We start from the raw sequence: 19,495 nt of genomic DNA on the forward strand, positions 1-19,495 counted from the left end.
GCTATGTCAAGGTCTGACGAGTGCCTAATATACTCAAATGATGTCATGCAGGTGCCATGCGGGCTTTTCAAGACCATTCCCGCAATTAATTGTTTATAAATGCAGGTCGGAGGTTACTTATTTCAAATTTAAGATAAAGCACCAGTCTTGAAAAACCATCAAACAACAGAAATAACCTTCCTATAGCTCCCTCCCATCTGTCTAATGTCGCGCGACGAAATCCGGGCAGAAGCGTCGCGACGCCGGCATCTCCGAAATCCGTTACAACCGTCTCATGCCAATGAAGGGCGCTTTCGGGCAGCGGACCAATGGGACGACCGCGTCTCGCCCCACCTAGCGCACGAGCCTTGGCGTCTCGAGGCGGAGTAGCGTCGCTATTGGGGGCTTAAAACCCCCGAAGGTTCGGGTTCGTGGTACGCCGAGCGAAATGCGGCCAGTCAGTCGGTCGTGGAATCCGGTCCGGTGTAGGGTATGCCTCGCGTGAGCTATCCTCACCATGAGATGGAATTCGCCACGTTCAGGTAGGGTGAAAGGGGGTGATTTGTGTGTTAAGTGCGGTTGGAGGGTGGTGAGTTTGTGGGCTTCTTCATTAGGGGAAATGTGGTGTGCAAACCTTGTTAATTTTGTTATTGCTTTGTATGCTAGTACTGGAAACGCGCGGCACCACCAGATACGTCCATTGGCCCAATATAATTCCGTTCAAAACCATTTTATTTATTTATTTATATCAATAAAAGTTGCGTTTTTCGAATCTTCAAAATTTTCTCCTAATTATCGTCAAAAACAATTAACTCGTTCTCAGTCTAACCGACTGGGAATCGATGGTACCAGCAATAACGCAAATTTTATGAAATGCACCTTCACTATTTTGTAAAAATTCAAGAATTAATTATGTTTGACTTGTGTGGACTAGAAGCAAATTTCAGTTTCTGTGGATGTTAAAAACTACTTTGCGTGTCTTAAAATTCGTCGTAATACCCAAGGTGGGGCGGAAAAGTGCGATATACCCATCTAATTTTTCTATTTACATTTTCCATATTGGGAGAATCTGCTGCAGTTTTTTCACTCATTGAGATAAACTAAAATCTCTTGTGTTTTATTTATTTAATTTTGAAAGATCTATCGACGTCAATTTAAGAGCTTTCCACAAAGTACCACAAATGGTGCTTGGGAATAAAAAAAATTGGTACCGCCACTGAATGCCCAGTGGGGAGTTAAGTAATTTGCTCTATATATTCACATAGACACTTTACATCCCCTATTTAAAGTGCGTCCAAAAAGTATAGGGCCTCCCATGCAATCTTAGAAAAATACATAAAGCGGAAAGAACAGTATAAATTTAATACATTTTTGCTAACAACACGAATTGGTTCAAGTTATACCCCATATTGTTTATTTATTCAATTTTGTTCATGGGCGCCGAAGAAACTGAACAAAAAATTAATAATTTTATTCGTCCAATGATATCAGACCACTTGTTTTCTCTTCTTAATTCTCTCCTTTGTAATACATAAACATTTTGCAGGAATAGAAGTAATCAAAAAGATAAATTGCTGTAAAAACAGGCCGTTTGAAGACGTTGGTTCACAATTTTATTAATAGAGATTGTAAAACTACAAAAAGAGAAAAAACAGTTTGTAATGTGTTAAAGCGTTCCAAGTTTGTGATTTACAAGAAAAAACGAAGAAAACCATCGCTTACTGAGCGTCATAAAAATGCGAGAGTGGCTTTTGCAAAACGAGTCATGTCTTGGTCCAGCGAGTGGCTTTCAGTCATTTTTTCACATGAAAAAAGTTCAATCTCGACGGACCAGACGGTTGGGCCTACTATTGGTACTACTCGAGAAGAGAAAAACGGTTCTTTTCCCACCGCCACCACGATGGAGTGGCCCGTGAAGAGCCCAGATCTAAACTCAGTGGAAAATTTATGGGGATATTCATCTCGCAGGGTCTACGTTCAGGGACGGTGCTAGTTTATAAGCATCGAGTTCCTAAAGAGAAAAATTGCTAAAGAGTGATATGGCATTCCCCCTGAAGCATTCCAAGAGTTAATCGAAAGTATGAAGGTATTTAACTTCGTACAAAGGAAAGGGGAAACCATACGATCGAGAGGGTATTTTGACCAAAAGTTGACGTGGTTTTATATTTTTGGGCAGGAATTTTCCATTTTGCCATTGTGAAAACGTTAAATTATAAAACGACCCAAAATCTATTAATTATTTGTGTAAATTCGGTGTCTTCAAGTCCGCTGAAATAAATTAAATTTCTCAATTTCTTTTTCATTCATCTTAGGAAAAAACTAAGGGTGGTCCTATCCTTTTTAGATGCATCTTATATTCAATCGCGAATTGCCTTTTTTTTAATTTTAAACTTAACTTTGCACAATCTCTTAAAAATTTGGCGTTTAAACAACCCTGAATGAAAAAATGCATTCCACCGCTGGAAAGCTGCGTAATGCCTGTGCTCTTTGCACCCGTTACGGTCCTGTTTTTTTCGGAAAAATTGTTGCAAACTTCAAAAACGCTAGAAAAAGTTGTTCGATTCATTTAAAAGTGAGCAGCATAGAAAGTCTCGAAGCTCTGAAATTGGTAGATATAGAAAATGTGTTTTGAAATTTTACTTTTGCACTTCAATCGCGGCAAATGTCAAAGAAACTTACTTTAATTGATGAATCTAACTGAAATAAACCAACGGAATTTAACAATAGCAGAATTAAAGAACAAAAATATCCTTCACCATCTTGTCAAAATTTTTTACATTAGTTCGGCCTGCAGAAGGTGAATCGGCACAAAATCTATCGAATTGAAACTGGTTTAATGTATCTCAGGAATATGAGCTACGTGTGCTCGAGCAGAGGATCTCACTGACCGAGCCTGAACAATCTTCATAATACGAAAAGTTGAAGAAAACAATCTTGGTCCAAATCACTGAACTGAAGACATGCCTTTTCTATGCTTTAATAAGCTGCTAATCTTCATTTTTCCCCATAGCAGACCTCCCCACTTCTACCACCAGCAGCAATCTCTCCTGCAGCGCCTGGGAATCGACCGTCTAGATTTAGATGCCAACTTTTTGCAGTTTCAGCATTACATCCGCTACTCCGAACCCTTGGAACTGACCACCTCCTCATCTGCGAGTCCCTTGGATCTGAGCGTTAAAACCAACCAAGTACCCATAACGCCACCATGCACTCCCTCGCCCAAATCCAAAACGCCGGCGCAGAGCCCCACCCCGGAAGTACCTACCAAGAAAATCAAGGTGGGATTCGATTCTTTCGTCGAAACTTTCAAATTGCTTAATTGTGGAAATATACAGCTCAACTCTCCCACGCCCAAAAAGAACAAGGCTACCAGGAAGTTGAATTTTGATGAAGACAACAGCTCCCCAGTTTCCGGCACCATCATCAGGGAGTTGAGGCCGGATGAACATTTGGTGGTCAGAAAAGGTAGATTTTACATAACAATTCCTGTCTATTGTAGTATTTGACGTGGGCAATCCTTATAGGTGACATTGATCCTGCATTCAATGTGGTAGAAATCACGGAAGAGGCCAAAGCGGAATTGTCCAAAATCGAGAACCACATCGGCGATTACGTGTGCAGACTCTGCAAGGAGCTCTACGAAGACGCATTTGGATTAGCTCAGCACAGGTGAGGCCTAAATTTCGGAGCGAAATTGGTACCCAACGGAGCGTGCAATCGTCGCACTTGACCGTGCAAGAAATTGATTGAAGCGATAATGCAGTGTAGTTATAGTAAGTTATTAGTTACGGCAACAGGGCACGCGATACTCATGCACGTGCAAATAAGGGGCGCGTGCCGACAGGTGGACCCGCATGTAACCGTGACCGTGACTAAAATCCTTTAAGTGTTGTTATTGTGGGTAGTTTGATATCTAGTTGTTGAATCGTTTTTTTAACTGGGGTAATTTATGCATGAAGGAAGAGAAAGTCATTTTGGCAACGCCGCGCTTCGCTTTTGTTCAAGTTGACAAGCGCGGCTTTCGGTACGTATCAAAATTTCGCCAACGTTATCGCATTTAATGTCTTGTGGGGCGAATTGAAAGGCTTAAAACGAATCGAACGAATTTAAATTTAATTGATCGATTTGCACAGAATAAAGAATCAATCAACACTAATTTTTACGAGCTTCGTCAGCAGTGACCCGAAAAAAGACTTGCGAAAACTCGTCCAAACATCTGAGAACGTAACGGGTTGAAAGTCCAAAAAGTGATCGCTCCAAAAATCTTGTGAATTTTCTTTAAAGCCGCAACTGCCACATAATTCAAATAAAAATGCGAAATCGTCAGCTCCTCTGACGTACAGCTCGTTCAAGTTGAGTTCGCGGGTGAGGGGGTAAAGCATTGGATGCGTCGCAAACAGGTAAGCAGTTCGGAAGGTGCGGTGTCCTCCACAAAAAATAAATTATAACTCACTAGGGATCAACGAAAAGGGACAAGACAAAAACGTCCCTTACTTTTCGGTTTTGTCTTGAAGGGTACGTCGCACCATACTTTTAATATTTAGTGTAATTTTGTTCTTACGCGCAACACCTCGCACGCAACGGTAACTTAGGCGAGCCGTAACCAATCATATGAGATGTTGAGAAGCGCTACGAGGAGGTTTCAATAAATACGCGCATCACTACTTTAAGGCGGGAAATACATATAGATCTCATGCTTTTTAGGGATTTTTTTCTCAGAAATTACCGCGTTAGTTGTAATTTTATATAGTTACTGTTAGCTGTAATAACTACAAAGTACTTTTTTTTAGTACTTATCGATCGCGAAACCGTGGCGGCTTAAAATATTCAGGTCAAAAATCTGCGATACCCCATGGAGGTCGGTAATATTATCTGTAACGGAAGTCCCCCGAAAAAAAATCGTTAATTTATGGAAACACGTTTCGTATGATCATGAAAAGTCGCGAAAATTCCAAAGAAGGCAACGATTAAAAAAAGGTCATGTTGTCTTTCGGAATAATTGTTAATTTTCTTTTTAACGTTAAATAAGGAATATTCGAGAGGTTGATGCGAAGGCCAATGAGTCAAGGAACGTTCTCAAAATTTATGCGAAATCTGCCGAGTAGTCGTCAAGCTATCGCGTACCGCATGCGCAATTTCAGATTTCGAGAGAAACGCGTTTATAGTGTTAGAAAGAAAGAGATAGAGACAGAGAGAAACGCCAAATTTAAGCGTTCAAATTTCTGTCATCGTTCTGCAAATGGCGTCCTGAAGACCTTTCAAACAGGTCTTCCTTTAGCAAGTTCTCATGGGTATATTGCCAAAATGTTAATTTGTCTATCGTGGGTGTACAAGAGAAAGTGGCCCCAATCCATCAACAGTACTTTTGAATGATTAATATTTTAATAATTGGCGTACGACTATAAAATCAGTTAATGCACATCAGGTTGGTTTATAATGATTTTTATGAATAATACGTTTTCTAGAGTATTTCTCAAAAATTACAAAATATACTTAAAATAAACACTATTAACTAGTTTCAAATTCTCAATGTTCATCGCAGTATTTATCTCGCGAGGGTTCTGGACATTTGCCAATCAAGGAATCATCACTTGGTAAGTTCAAGTGCCAACCATGGTATACCGACGATATTTTAACGAAGAGGAAGAGGGTGGTTGTATTCTTCCGGCCCGAGCGTCTCCACTACTTGCCCGCTTCGGCGGACCTGACGTCACAAGACTTTTAGCAACAAATAAGACAGAAGGAAACCCGAAATCAGTTTTACAATTTTTCTAGACCACTCTAGAGATGTTTTCTTGCAATTTTAAGGAAAAAGAATGCCAAAAACACTTTTTGTATCTGTATCTTCCACCTTAAAAGGGTTAATTTTGTGTTAAGGGAATCGATGAGGGGGGAAGAATTATTCTGAATCAAGAATTTTTAAGACTGTCATCAAGTTTAGTCATTCTACAAAGGTGAATTCACACACATATGAATATAAACTCGTATAACGCCCTTTTCAATTTTTTTCAATGGAATTCATCAAAGGTTGCCAGATACACGCATTTTTCCCCATATTTCAAAAACAACCCTGCTTTATGTAGTATTTAGTTAGTTTCAAATGGCGTTTCAGATGTTCGCGCATAGTCCACGTAGAATATCGCTGCCCCGAATGCGACAAAGTTTTCAACTGCCCCGCCAATTTGGCCTCCCATCGCAGGTGGCACAAACCGCGACCCATCAAAGAACCCAAGCAGGAAGAGGGCATTGTCAGCGATTCAGGGGATTCGGGGGAGCAATTCCCTTGCAGCGAGTGCGGGAAGAGGTTTCGAAGGGTAAAAAAACGTCCACAAAATCACCAATTCTAGCCTCATTGCGTCAATACTGTAGATAGCTTACCTTCGGAAGCACCAAACGCTGCACCAGATGGACTGACAAAGGCTCGTGCCCGTGAGGCCGATCCCCCGTCTTCCCCCTAGCCTCTGGAGGCCCCCGCCACTCCCCCCTGCCTGCGGACTGGGGTCAGAGGGGCGATTTTATCCCACAGTGCCGTGGATGATGGATTTTGTCGGTAGCCACTGTAAATAAGAAGTGTAAGTTTCGAAGACTGATGATTTGGTGATATATGTCGATCATTGCTTTAAGATAGGTCTAGTTATTATGTAATTATTCTAGTCATTTGTATTGGGTTCTAGTCATTGATTTTCACGTAGATCTAGTCAAATTTCTGGTCATTTATTTTTGTAAATAGTTGTGTATTAGCATCTAGTCAAATGAGTGAATCTAGTCATGAGTTTCTAGTCCTATACGGTACATTCCAGAATGTATGTATATAATTCGTATTATGTATTATATCAGTACGTCACGCTGATGATCTCAATAATTTAATACTATGCATAGAGCCATTTCCAGTGCTTATTTTAGTTATTAAGAGAAACATTTTATTTTCTTTTCTATTATTTTTGCATTCTAAAGACATATCAAAAGTAGTTCCTATACATATATTGCAAAAAATGGGTTTTCTATAAAAGTGCGGGCAGGGAAAATAGTTGGCAATAAGCTTAAAGCAGCAACTACCTTCACTGCAACATTTATTATCACATAAAAGGTACAGGACTAAGGTCAAATTGTTTAAACACTCGCAATAGACGTCCACGGCAGAAACATAAATTTACTGTTAATAAGTTGGAAATATTCCTTTCTGCCGCCCATGAAAACTTACCATTATCACCGCAATAAGTTGGTCCCAATTCCTTGTAGTTCATAACATTTGCCACCATTTTAGGTACTTTAAAGTTTGAAATGTGAATTATTTTGCCATATATAAATACTTATTAGATCAATGGACGAAACTATAGTATATTTAATGTGATATTAGATTATTAAATTATTATTCGTTAGAAGAACGTAAACTGCTGGGCATTTAAGCCCACAGTAAAGTCATTTAAGAGATATAAATCTAGTCTAGATTATGGGTAAAAGTATATATACAGAATACAAAGATGAGTGTGCATCTAGTCAAAAAATGTTACATATAATATAAATAATAATGTGTGTAAGTTAATTTAAGCATTACTTGACAGTAATTTTAAGTTTTATAAGGCAACACTGCTGAGCTAAACCTAGGGCTATACATTTGGGTTTACTTTGAGCACCTGTTTGAGTTTTTGTACTAAGTTTAGATTCTTAAGTTGACTTGAGTTCGATTTAGCACTGAAACTTGAATTTTCATTAATTCAGTGTGACTTAGATTTCAGTATTCAGACCATAGATGCCTACTATGCACAAAGATTTTTTGGAAAGTTACTTGGGTTACTTCAATCACCAGGTACACTCTTTGAAATCGTCTGAAACTTAACTTGCAAACTGTATATACTACAGATGAATAACCTAACTTTGTAATTGCTTGGGTAAGTTCCCAGAACTTTCCGAAAAAACTTATACATATATAGGTGGTATGAATTCACAGCAGGTATTTAAGACAGTATGTATGTATTAGTTTGTTAAATATTATTGAGTGCTATCACCTGCTGCATGTACATAACTAAAAATGATCTTAAGTTAGGTAATACATCACTTTTAGAAACTCGTTTTGAGATTTTTTATTTGTATCTTTGGTTGTTACCTATTATTTATCGTCTTAAATATTACTCGGACAATGTTCTTGAATTAATTTAAAACATTGAAAGTTCTCTATTTGAATCTGAATATTAAGTGTTTAAATAGCACCGCTTAACCAAAAATTAGGAGCGAAATACGTGAGTAATTTTGAGAATTTAACCTATACAAAATTCGGGTATTTTGAAATTTTGTCATTTTCAAACAGTTTTCATGACGTAAATAAAACAAAAGTCAATAAGAGGTGAACTTTTCACAACTGACTTACAGTTGTCGCGAGCGCAACTTAAACGAGTAAGAAAATAAAGACTCGTTGCGTCATCAGAAATGTTTGAACGTAAGCAACCACAATACATTAATATTATTTATGTAATAAAAAAAAGGTTCCGTCCAAGCCATTAGTGAAAGGTGAACGGGTATTGTCAGTGAATTTCGACTCTACCATTATCATTGACGAGTTCATAAACCAAATTTAAAAGTTAATGAGAAACAGCTACTGCTTCGATTTTTGCTATTGACGCAACGGAACAATGAAGAATAAATCAAAAAGTAATCAATTAATTATGCAACTTACAGTGCAAAATGTTATTTTATTTTACATTGAAATTTGCGAGTTGTAGATGTAAATCTGCCTAAATCCTCAATTGCACAGTTTTAAAACTCTAAAAATGAAAATTCTATTTAAATTTATGTCGTTGACGCACAGCCAAATGATACAAAAATAAAAAAATGAGGAAATAATTTTGCTTTATCGAAATTTTGCACTCGAATATGTTTATAAAGGCTGGGGGTTCTAAGTTATAAAGGGAAGTCGATAAATGTGGATCCATTGGAAACGGAGAACGGCAAATGCGACGGAATATTTTAAAATAGGAAAATTACACAATATTTCTTGTTCGATTTGCGGAGAACTCTCATTTATTATAATGTGACCCCAAAGCATTCAAATATTCAGTAACTTAAATGTAAATTTGTGGCACCATGGACTTTAACTTAATTTCTGCATACACAATGACGTCACACACCCCTACTGTTTATCTTTATCATTTGATGACACATGTCAGTGATAATTGTTTTAGACCGTTTGATTTTGGCGCTTCAGAAAAGTAAATAAACATAAAAGTATGTACAAGATATTCTTTAAAGTTAAAAAGAAATTTCGTTTATATAATTTAAAACATATAAGAACCTAAATATGTTAGGTAAATCATAGACACACTCGTCTTGAGACTTATCAAACAATATTTCGTAATGGCTTCTCTTCTCCTCGAAGAGGCTTTCCACACATGGAAAATGCTGGACGATCTTGTCGATTCTATGTTGAAATCCGGAACCACAGACAAAAACAGTATCCAAACTTTAGCCAATATGGTCATGTCAAAACAATTCTCCCGAACCTTCATTTACACCAAAGAACCAGGAGTTACTTTTCAAGCTTATAAAGACACTGTAGACAAATACCACTGCTTCACGACTTGGTTGTTGGGACAATTTCTCTATCTCCTTAATTCCAACGACAATGACATCCTTGTGGTGGCTCAAATAAGCATTTTAGACCAGTTGTCAAGAACTCAAACACATGTTTATACTTCCCTAGCTGAGGAGTATTGTAAAGGTTTTAATGACTCATGTGAGTATTTGAGACACGGTGGCGACTCTGTGAGGCTGGCTGTGTTTGAACCTAAGAAGAGTGAGGAGCTGAAAAGGAAGTTGAATCTCAATAGGGCGAGCATTGAACTTAGTAGTGAAAAGACTGCTTTAGGTCTTGTTAGGAAGTTGCTGAAAATTGTCCAGTTTATTTTAATTGAAAGTGTGACTTTTAATAGTGTAAACCCAACAGTAGAGGAGACTTTAGGGAATTTGGTGTATTTGCTAAATTGTAGCTATCATGAGTTGGAGGTTTGTGCAGTTTTTATTAATGTCCTTCAAAGACTGCATTACAACATCAACAATCTGAAGTTTAGCACCGTTAAAAAGATTCTTGAGTTCTTTTCTTTGTTTGAGCAACTTACCTATGACTTTTATAATAATAAGAACCCAAAGAAGTTTGATAAAGATGTGTTTGAAGATTTACTATTTCAATACTTGGAGGAATGTTGTAAACTTCCAGGTAATTTTAGTAGCAACCATAAGAGAATCATTGCTTATATTATCAAGCTTTTGCTGGAGAACAATAATAGTGAGCCTTCAAAAGAAATCCAAATTTTATGTGTGGACACATATTGGGGAGATTTGCCAGTTGTAAATGTAAATTTCCTGATTAATGCCAATAACTCTCTGATATTTAATTTTTTGAAAACTACAATTTTAATTGAGATATGTAATTGTTTTGAGGCCACACCTTATATGTCCTCACTAGATGCCTTTAAACATAGCCTGACATGGAGACAATTTTGCACATGCCTCAATTTGTCTTGGGACAGTTTACATTGTTCCGAAACTGTGTGCGAGGTTGAAAAAAAAATGTTATTTTGTTCAGAAATTTGTTGGAGTTTATTAGACCTTAAGCTTGAGTTTTTCAAAAAATTTAAACAAATTGAGTGTTCGTTATACTTTTTTAATGGTAGCGCTGTAATGCCCAATTTGCTCTCTACTGTTGCAAAGCATCAGATTTCATGTAAAGGCGTTTTTACCTCGATCACAGTTCTGAGATTTTTAGTGCAGCATTTGCAGTTATCAGACTGCAAAAACCTGGACATTATTTACCATTTAATTGCCTGTCCGTTGCTTAATTTTAACACTCAAATGCCCAGCAACTACAATGGAATCACTACAGAAAGAAACAAAATCAAAGCTGATATTAATGCTCTCTATAGCTCAATTTCGAAAGACAATTTACTGACCCATGAAGGGATCTTGAAACTTTTATCAGAATTTTTCAATGCCATATCCAGCGGCTTGATTAAGAATTTAAATAGAGATCATTTGGATTTAATTGAAGCAGTGCATTTAAATCTAGTGGAAGCTAAAGTTTGCAGACAAAGAAACGCAAGTGAGTTGAGTGCTGTTGTGCAGAGCATTCCACAGCTATTGTATACATTTTCTAATAAAGATGCAGTAATTAATACCATTTTCTTGCCCTTATTATCAATTAATTTGAGAGAGGTCCAACAGAGCTTAGTTCGAGTGATTCCTTTAGTGTTGTGCAGTACTAATAGCGACTTTGTTAGAGTGTTTACTAAAACTACCACAAGAACTTTATGTCAGAAGTGTGAGGGCTCAAAGATATCGACTCTCCAAGAACTATGCATAGTTTTCTCAAAAAATCAAGTGGATTCTGCTTCACTCTCAATAACAATTCTCAAGACTATTGTAAACTACCTCATAAGCAGCAATAAGCACTTAATGCAGAAAGCTCTAGAGACTTTGCCAGCTTTATCCCAACATGTGCCAAAATTCTTTACTCCTGATGTAACGAAAATATGGATACAGCTATGTGGAGATTCACAATTGGAAGTGAGGAAGGCTTTAGTTAGAGTCATAAAGCTGATCATTAGCAATGGATTGGTAATTCTATTCATGAAATTTGAATTTTTCATAATTTTTTTAAATATATAGGATAATCCAGCAGTTGCGGATGACACGAAAGCCCAAGTTCTCGACATTATTACTACAGTATTGCTGAAATTAACCAAGCAATCCCTGCAATACTTGGAATACGACTTGCAGGACACATTACTTGAAACCATAACCGCGGTATCCCATGTGAGCTGCGGTAAACTGAAGTTGGAGTGTATGAAAATATTCTTATATTTGATCATGGTTCCCACTTCCAAATACAGCTTCGTGGCTGTAGATCGATGTTTGAGGATATCGAAACGAAATGAAGCAGGGCTGTTGACTCTATACAAGCAAAACTCGGATGTTTTATGTGAAGTTATAGTGCATTTATGTTACAGCAATCAGTACATTGTTAATGCCAGCTTGCAGGAGTCGTTGGTGAAGGTTTCAGTTATGTTAGGTAAATAGATGGTGAATGAATGCCAAGAGTTTCTCTTTGGTTCGAGTTTTAATGGACAAAATGGCAAATGTTCATTACTTGTATGCGTAAACGTTCGCCTATCCAGCGATTTTAAAAGATTTTATGGTCAAAATGATGAATGCATATCCTTTATTATCGAATTAAATTGAATAACATTTCTTTAAGACCAGATATTAACAAAATGCTAAATAATTCAAATGTTTATGTAAATAAACATACGAGATTGTCGCATTGTTTGAAAGTATTTCTGCATGAAATGGTGAATGCACGCCACTCATAATATTTACTTAGAAGTTACACACCCATCTGCTTTCATCTGTATTTCAACAGGTTTCGATGGAGTCAAAGATTTCGTCACTAAGGAAGCCCCAAAATTGCTTCCCTACCTAGTAGCCAAAATCGCGAAAAACCCGAAAGTAGCCAAACTAATCCAGGACATGGCCGTTTTAATGGAAGTCGAAGTTGCCGATCTCCTGACCAAAAACTATGGCAACATATTCCTGCATTTATTCCTTGAGAATGTCGACCGAGAGGATTCTCGAAAATGTCTAATCTATCTCGAAACCACTACTAATCTCAGTGGGCCGAAACTCAGAAAACTTAACTTTAAAGTAAGATTCAAAAACAAAAACCCATTTTTGTTGTCTTTCTACCTTTTTCGCAGGTTATTTTCAACGAACTTCTCCTGAACTTCCACGAAAAACGCCAGAAAGTGCTAACAACCTTTCAACTGTTACTCGCAGAGGACAATAACACTAACAAAACCTCAATCGAAGACTACATTCAGCCTTATTTCCTACCGTTTCTGCTTTATTTCGACCTGGAACTGACAGGGCAATATTTCAAAAATGAGGCTATTTTATCTAGTCTCGCAGATCTGCTGCAATTCCTGGGCTGTCCTAGAATAATGCCCCTCAGATTCAAGATAATTGCCATGTTGCAAACCGGCCACTACCTCAAACACCCCGTTTTGACCTGCAAAGTGTGGGACGCCTTTATTCACAGCTGTGAAATCGACTGTTTGGGACCCCATTTGGCCACAATTTTCACTTCGATGTTGCCCCTAATCGAGACCTGCCCCAACGACGTTAATAAAATCTTTCGATATCTTGTAGTAGAGAACGAAGAGAACTTAAAGGAGTTCATTGTGGATTTATTTTTTGTGAACAATAACAGCTATATAGCTCCAATTGTTTTGAGTGTAATTAAGAGGCATTTAAAGGATGTGGAGGGATTGAGTTTTAGGCAGAAAATTCGCAGGTTTTTGAAGTATTTAAAGCACGATACGGTTGAGGTGAGGGTGCAGAGTTTGCGACAAGTGAAGAGTTGTTTGGAGCAGAATCGGGAGGATTTAGATCAGATGGTGTTGGGTTATAATGGAATTGATGGCACTTTGGTTGAGCTCATTGATTATCTGACTTTGGGATGCCGGGAGAAGGACGTGGCGCTTAAGCTGGCTTGCGGGAAAGTTTTCGGAGAGTTGGGAGCCATTGAGTCTAGTCACTTACCCAGGAGGTACACCCAACAGAGCCAGAGTTTCATGTTTTTCATCAGCGATAATTCTTTCATTGAAAGCGCCTTGACTGAGCTAATTAAGGCCTTCCAGACTGACAAAAATGCGAGGGTATTGGAAAAAGCAATAGTTATTATTAATGAACTTTTTACTGAATTCAGTTTATATAGAACACTGACCGAGTGGCTTTGGCCATTCAAGAAATCCTGAAGACCTACGAAATTTCCCCCAGCGAATTCAGCTCTCGCCACTTTATGTGGAACAAGTTCTCGGAGGCCCACAGAGAAGTTATGACCCCTCTGCTTTCCTCTAAATACATTTGTGTGGAAAACTCCACTAGTTATCGTTGTCCTGTTTATGGCAGCAGTGACGGCTCAAGCTTCCAGGCGTGGCTCTATAAGTTAATCTCACTAATTACTTTAAACTTAAACAAGAGCTTATGCAGAAAATTTTAGTTGGACTTCCAGCCTCATAAACACTTTAACCCTGGAGAAAAGATCATTACTCCTGACTTGCTATCCTAGCATGAAGCTGGACAAACGAGTTCTCATGCACTTTCTCCCATATATTCTCCTGCACTCCTTATTGGAAGGAGCTAATGATGAGGAAGAGAAGAGTTACAAGGAGTTTGTGGCGGTCCTGAGCAGCTCAAAAGTGAAGCGAACTGCTGACCAAACACTTTTTAATGTAAGCGATTAAACTGGGTTCAATACGTTGAGGTAATTATAAGGGTTCAGATTAGGCCCTTAATTATACCGGACATGGTGCCCATGGCCAAAGAAGTGACCTCGGAGGAGGAGAAGCAGATTAAATGTACTAAAGTGGTGTTTGTGCTGCTAGACTTTTTGGAGCGTTGGTTGAGAGAATGGCAATGGCATAAAGGTTTGAGTGCAAGCAACGATAGAAATTATCAAACCGTGAAGAGGTGAGTTACAACTTGGCGTTGAGATCATCCAAAAATTAATTATCGAAATTCTTTCAACATTTTTGGTCGAAAGAAAAAGAAAAAAACAACTCACATTTGAATTGATGGATTTCTCAGATTTGTCTCTAAATTCTGCAAACTCGAGCTGGCTCAATGTAACTACAACTGTGGAGAATACCCTCGAGCCTTGCTGCACCTCGAGAACTACATCAGCGAGAACCCCGATCAAGTCTCGCCAAATTTACAGTTATTAGCCGAGGTACTAAAATCCTTAAAAAGCCTCCCTTAACTACTATAAGGCTTATTAAAATCACAGATTTATGCCCAACTAGACGAACCTGACGGAGTTTTAGGGGTGGAACCTTTACTGCCATGCGAACCTTCGTTGGAGCAGAAGCTGCTATCTTTGGAGGTAGCTGGCAAGCTTAACGATGCCGTCGCTGTTTATGAACACATGCCCAGACCGCTTAAGCTCCAACACATTCGGGTGAATGATTTCATGTTTTATCACCACCAATAACCCTAAAATACTTTGTAGGGGTTAATCCAATGCTATCTGGATTTAGACAAAGTAAACACAGCCCTTTATTGCGCAGAAGGAGCCTTAGATTTGCAGCCGGAATTCGGGAATATGCTGCTAGATATGCAGGCGGAGGCCCTCTGGCGATTGGGCAATTATGACGACTTAGAGATTTTACTCGACAAGTACGAGGATTGCAGAGGATGGGGGGTGCAAGTCGGCAGGAGTTTAATTTGCATGAAAAAAGGTACGCACAACAAAAATCGTGAAAAACGCCGTTGTAAGTTTTCTTTTTCAGGACAAAGAAATGAGTTCAAACGGGTTATAAACGAATTAAAAAGGCAGCAAGTCGATTGTTTTGGAGCTGCCAGTCTTGAGGAAGGAGCTTATCATCACGGTTACAGCTACATTACCCATCTACACCGCCTTACCGAGCTGGCGCAACTAGAAAAAGCTCTTTTCGACCTCTTAGTCAAGCCCAATGATTCGAACTATGCAGAATCCATCTTGAGCAAACTGAGTAATGAGTGGCAGCTGAGGATTAAAGTGGTTCAGGAGAGCGTACGCGTGGTAGAGCCGCTGCTCTGCCTCAGAAGAGTCGCCTTGAATTTAACCAAATCCATCGTGGAGGTGAAAGCTCCGCAGGCGGTGCCTTTCTTGGATAAATTACTTGGAGAAACGTGGTTGCAGAGCATTAATGTTGCCAGAACCGCAGGGGTGCGTCGTAGGTGATCATAGTAGTCATTCTTCAGATTTAATGATATTTCTTTAGATTCACCAACAAGCTTACACATACGTCCTGGACGCGGAAAAGTACAATTCCCCGAAACTATTCATTGAAAAGGCGAAATTGCATTGGCAGAGGGAGGAACATGAGGAGGCCTTAATCACGCTGAAACGAGGGCTTAATGTTTATATCCCCGACGCTGTGGGCAGTCAAAAAGCCCAGCAGGCCATTACTAAGCTCTCCGTGGAGCAAAGGTAGTTTAACTGCATTGTTATATTTCATACTATACTCATAGACATCCTTATCTTGTGCTGCACTGTGCTGTCACGACATTGCAGCACTGTGCTGGTCAAACGAACATTGCAGTACCTGATGCTGTAATGTTGTTGGTAATCAACTTTATCGAACTCTACTTAGGAATCCATCGTTTGAAGCATTTTAATGTTCAGTCGATGCTGAGAGGTTTCAATAAAGGCTTAAATGCGTTATAGGGATAAATGTAAAGAAATGTTGCGTTCGCCATTTCTTCAAGAAACATTATTTGTTTTGACCCATAATACAATTTTTTTGTAAATTTAGCAATGGTATATGTAACTTACCATATACATCCATTAGGTGTTTTTACCATTCTAATGCGCATTTTTCCAGTGAAAAATGTGCTATAACAAGCCATCTACTGAACTTGCGCCGTAAATAACTATCATCAAAGAGAATATTTTTACATTTGCAGGAAATTGTGTGCAGAAGCCCGACTGCTTATAGCAAACTATAATAACGACATATGCAGCGTAGACGTGGAAACCAACTTGCAGCAGTATAAAGATGCAGTTGAGGTCTTCAAGGAATGGGAAAAAAGTCTGGTACGTACTATAGTTTACTGGTATTAATTTACCTCAAAAGCCTTACTTTTTAGGTGTGTTTGGCGCAATATCAGGATCGTATTTGGCAAAACTACCCGGACTCCGATAGAGACACGAAAGCTGGCGAATTTCAGCTGCACATCGTGCACAATTTTGGACGTTCCCTGTACTACGGCACCACCTACGTGTACCATTCGATGCCCAGGCTTTTGTCCATCTGGTTCGATTACGGGACGCGATTGGCGGATGTTTCCAGTGGCGGCGCTAAGGACGAAAGACGGCTCACGCTCGTGAAAATGACCAAAATAATCGACAGTTTTCTGAACAAGCTGCCGGCTTTCGTTTTCCTCACGTCATTTTCGCAGATAATCTCGCGCATTGCACATCCACAGAAAGAGGTTTACGTGCAGCTAAAAAGCATCATTGTGAAGTTGGTGCAGTACTATCCCCAGCAGTGTTTGTGGATGATCAGCTCGGTTATTAAGGTGAGAATTTGCTTTAACAAATATATTTGAAAAACATGAGCGTTCGCTGCCATGTATCGATAAATCAGTGGCGTAGAAAATGGTGGGTACTTTCGTGAAAATAGATTTTCAGTGTTACGAGGTTGCTAACACTCGTAGGTAACGATTTTTTCCCACTGCGGTCTGAAAGTTGCCTTTACATTAGGTTGTATTTTTGGATTTGCTCATACGAGTATGTTTTGATAGTCGAGCTATCCGATCCGCGCCAAACGCTGTGCAGAAATCCTCAACGACCCGAGACTGCGCCAGGAACCACTCTCGCGCCTCATCAAAGACTTCACGAGTCTTGCCGAAAAGCTCATCGAGCTGTGCAATAAGGAAATACCTTCCGATGTAAATACCGCTTCGGTTAATCTCTTGGTTAGATCTCTACCCAGGTTTCTAGATTCGAAAATCAAATTAAGCGTCAAACTAATTGCCCCATTTCAGGATGCTCTGCAAGAACTTCAGCGAAATAATGATGCCAACGCACAAATTCCGCTCCCTAATCCTGCCCAATCCCGACTTCAAGAACACAGAGCACCACAACCCTTTCCCCAACCATTACGCCCATATCGTAGGCATTGAAGACGACATTTCAATCTTAAACAGCCTGCAGCGGCCTCGGAAAATCTCTCTGAAGGGCTCGGATGGAAAGAGCTATACTTTCATGCTGAAACCTAAAGACGATCTGCGCAAAGACTTTCGCTTGATGGAATTTAATGATATAGTTAACCAACTGATGATGAGAGACGCAGAAGCGCGGCAACGTCGTCTCAATATCAGGCTCTATTCTGTGGCCCCTTTGAACGAAGAGTGCGGGCTGATTGAGTGGCTGAACGATTTGGTGGGGCTCAGGCCGATTTTGATGAACGTTTACAAGCAAAGGGGGCTGGGGATGAAGCCGCGAGAGATCAAGGAGGTGTGTTGCAACATCAGGGACCCCTTGTCGAAGAAGAGGGACGTGTTTACCAATGTGCTCTTGAAAAGACACCCTCCAGTGCTGGGGGAGTGGTTTAGGAAGACGTTTCCGGATGCTCAGGTAAATTGAAAGGGATAATGAGGTAGAATTCCAGATAGCTGTTTTGAAGTGAATGTCCCTCGATTCGATTTGAAGAATTGGCAAGTTCATTACTTCCGCACACGGATAATATTGATTGACGTTTTCTAGACGTGGTTCACTGCCAGGACGGGATATATCAGAACCACTGCAGTGATTTCCATTACGGGGTACATGCTGGGATTAGGCGACAGACACGGAGAAAACATTCTCTTGGATTCTACTTGTGGGGACGTTGTCCACGTCGATTTCAACTGTCTGTTCAACAAAGGTGTCGCATTTATTTATTTATAGAGAATATAAATATTGATGGTCGACTCTTCAAGCATATTTTTGGAGAATCTGCAACGAATTTAATGATTTTTACAGAATTTACGAAGTGATAAATGTGACGTAAAGCTTGGCCGCCATTTTGAATATTCCCCCGAATATGTCACGGACCCTAAAGTGTCTCTTATTTCAGGTGAATCCTTTGAGTGGCCGGAAAGAGTGCCTTTCAGGCTGACCCAGAACATGATTGCAGCAATGGGACCTCTGGGGGTCGAAGGAGTATTTCGAAAGTCCTGCGAATTTACTTTGAGGGTTCTCAGGTCAAATACTGCCACTTTAATGTCTATAGTAACCCCATTTGTCTATGATCCCTTGGTGTCTTGGCCTAGAAACGTCCCGGCTTCAGCGCAAAGCTCTGAAAAAGTCAATGAGCAGGTTTTTATTGAAGTCGGGTGTAATTTTTCTCAATTTTTTTTTTAATTATTTGTTTTAGGCGTTGGAACATATTAAGAATATAGAGCTGAGACTGCAGGGCAAAGTCAAGACGAGAAATAGGACTATGTCGCAGTGCTTGTCTATTGAGGGGCAGGTGGATTATTTGATTAACGAGGCAAAGAGTGTGGACAATTTATGTCAAATGTACGTGGGGTGGGGGCCATATTTGTAAAGTTGTGTGATTAATTTGTTAAAGTTTTTTCAAAGCAAATTCGTATTTTTCTTCTGAACTTTCGTGTCGGTTTCAAAGAAAACACCCAACTTCTTCCCATAATCGACCAATGTTAACAGAAAGTAAGCCCACCCTGTCTAAAGCTCTGGAGACTTCGCATCCGAAACAATAAATTTCAAGTTTGCTAGCTGGAGAACGCTCGAAGCGAAACAGAGGAACACTCCAAGCTACCTGAGGAAATACGCAAGATGGGGGGCGAAGAATGTTATGACATATTTTGCCCCTTTCCCTTGTTAAGTTATCGTCAGTAGTTTTATAATAAGTCAATAAAGGGCTTATTTTCTAAAGGTCTTGATTTTACCTTCTATGCCCTCAAATCTCCAAAGAAAACT

At 39.3% G+C, this 19,495-nt stretch overlaps 2 protein-coding genes across 3 annotated transcripts; both read left to right on the forward strand.

Annotated features, from left to right (window-relative positions):
* The first annotated feature begins 393 nt into the window (after positions 1-393).
* On the forward strand, positions 394-7,210 carry LOC136338785 (insulinoma-associated protein 1a-like). Of its 2 annotated transcripts, none has more exons than XM_066281503.1 (6): positions 394-521; positions 2,990-3,257; positions 3,315-3,444; positions 3,504-3,648; positions 6,092-6,293; positions 6,349-7,210. In XM_066281503.1, exons 1-6 carry the CDS (start codon positions 472-474, stop codon positions 6,391-6,393), a joined length of 840 nt encoding a protein of 279 aa, XP_066137600.1. In that variant the 5' UTR covers positions 394-471; the 3' UTR covers positions 6,394-7,210. The 2 variants fall into 2 exon arrangements, with proteins under 2 accessions (XP_066137600.1, XP_066137608.1); XM_066281511.1 differs by having other exon boundaries at positions 406-521; positions 2,993-3,257.
* Positions 7,211-9,166: 1,956 nt separating this feature from the next.
* On the forward strand, positions 9,167-19,142 carry mei-41 (meiotic 41). Its single transcript, XM_066282306.1, has 19 exons — positions 9,167-11,583; positions 11,635-12,037; positions 12,389-12,669; positions 12,723-13,682; positions 13,742-13,971; positions 14,027-14,258; positions 14,309-14,496; positions 14,614-14,755; positions 14,813-14,983; positions 15,035-15,263; positions 15,315-15,733; positions 15,789-15,997; positions 16,474-16,603; positions 16,657-17,088; positions 17,314-17,504; positions 17,557-18,148; positions 18,278-18,437; positions 18,630-18,871; positions 18,930-19,142. Exons 1-19 carry the CDS (start codon positions 9,328-9,330, stop codon positions 19,101-19,103), a joined length of 7,641 nt encoding a protein of 2,546 aa, XP_066138403.1. The 5' UTR covers positions 9,167-9,327; the 3' UTR covers positions 19,104-19,142.
* The last annotated feature ends 353 nt before the right edge of the window (positions 19,143-19,495 follow it).

This window comes from Euwallacea fornicatus, chromosome 1 (genome assembly GCF_040115645.1).
Source record: "Euwallacea fornicatus isolate EFF26 chromosome 1, ASM4011564v1, whole genome shotgun sequence".
NCBI lineage: Eukaryota > Metazoa > Arthropoda > Insecta > Coleoptera > Curculionidae > Euwallacea > Euwallacea fornicatus.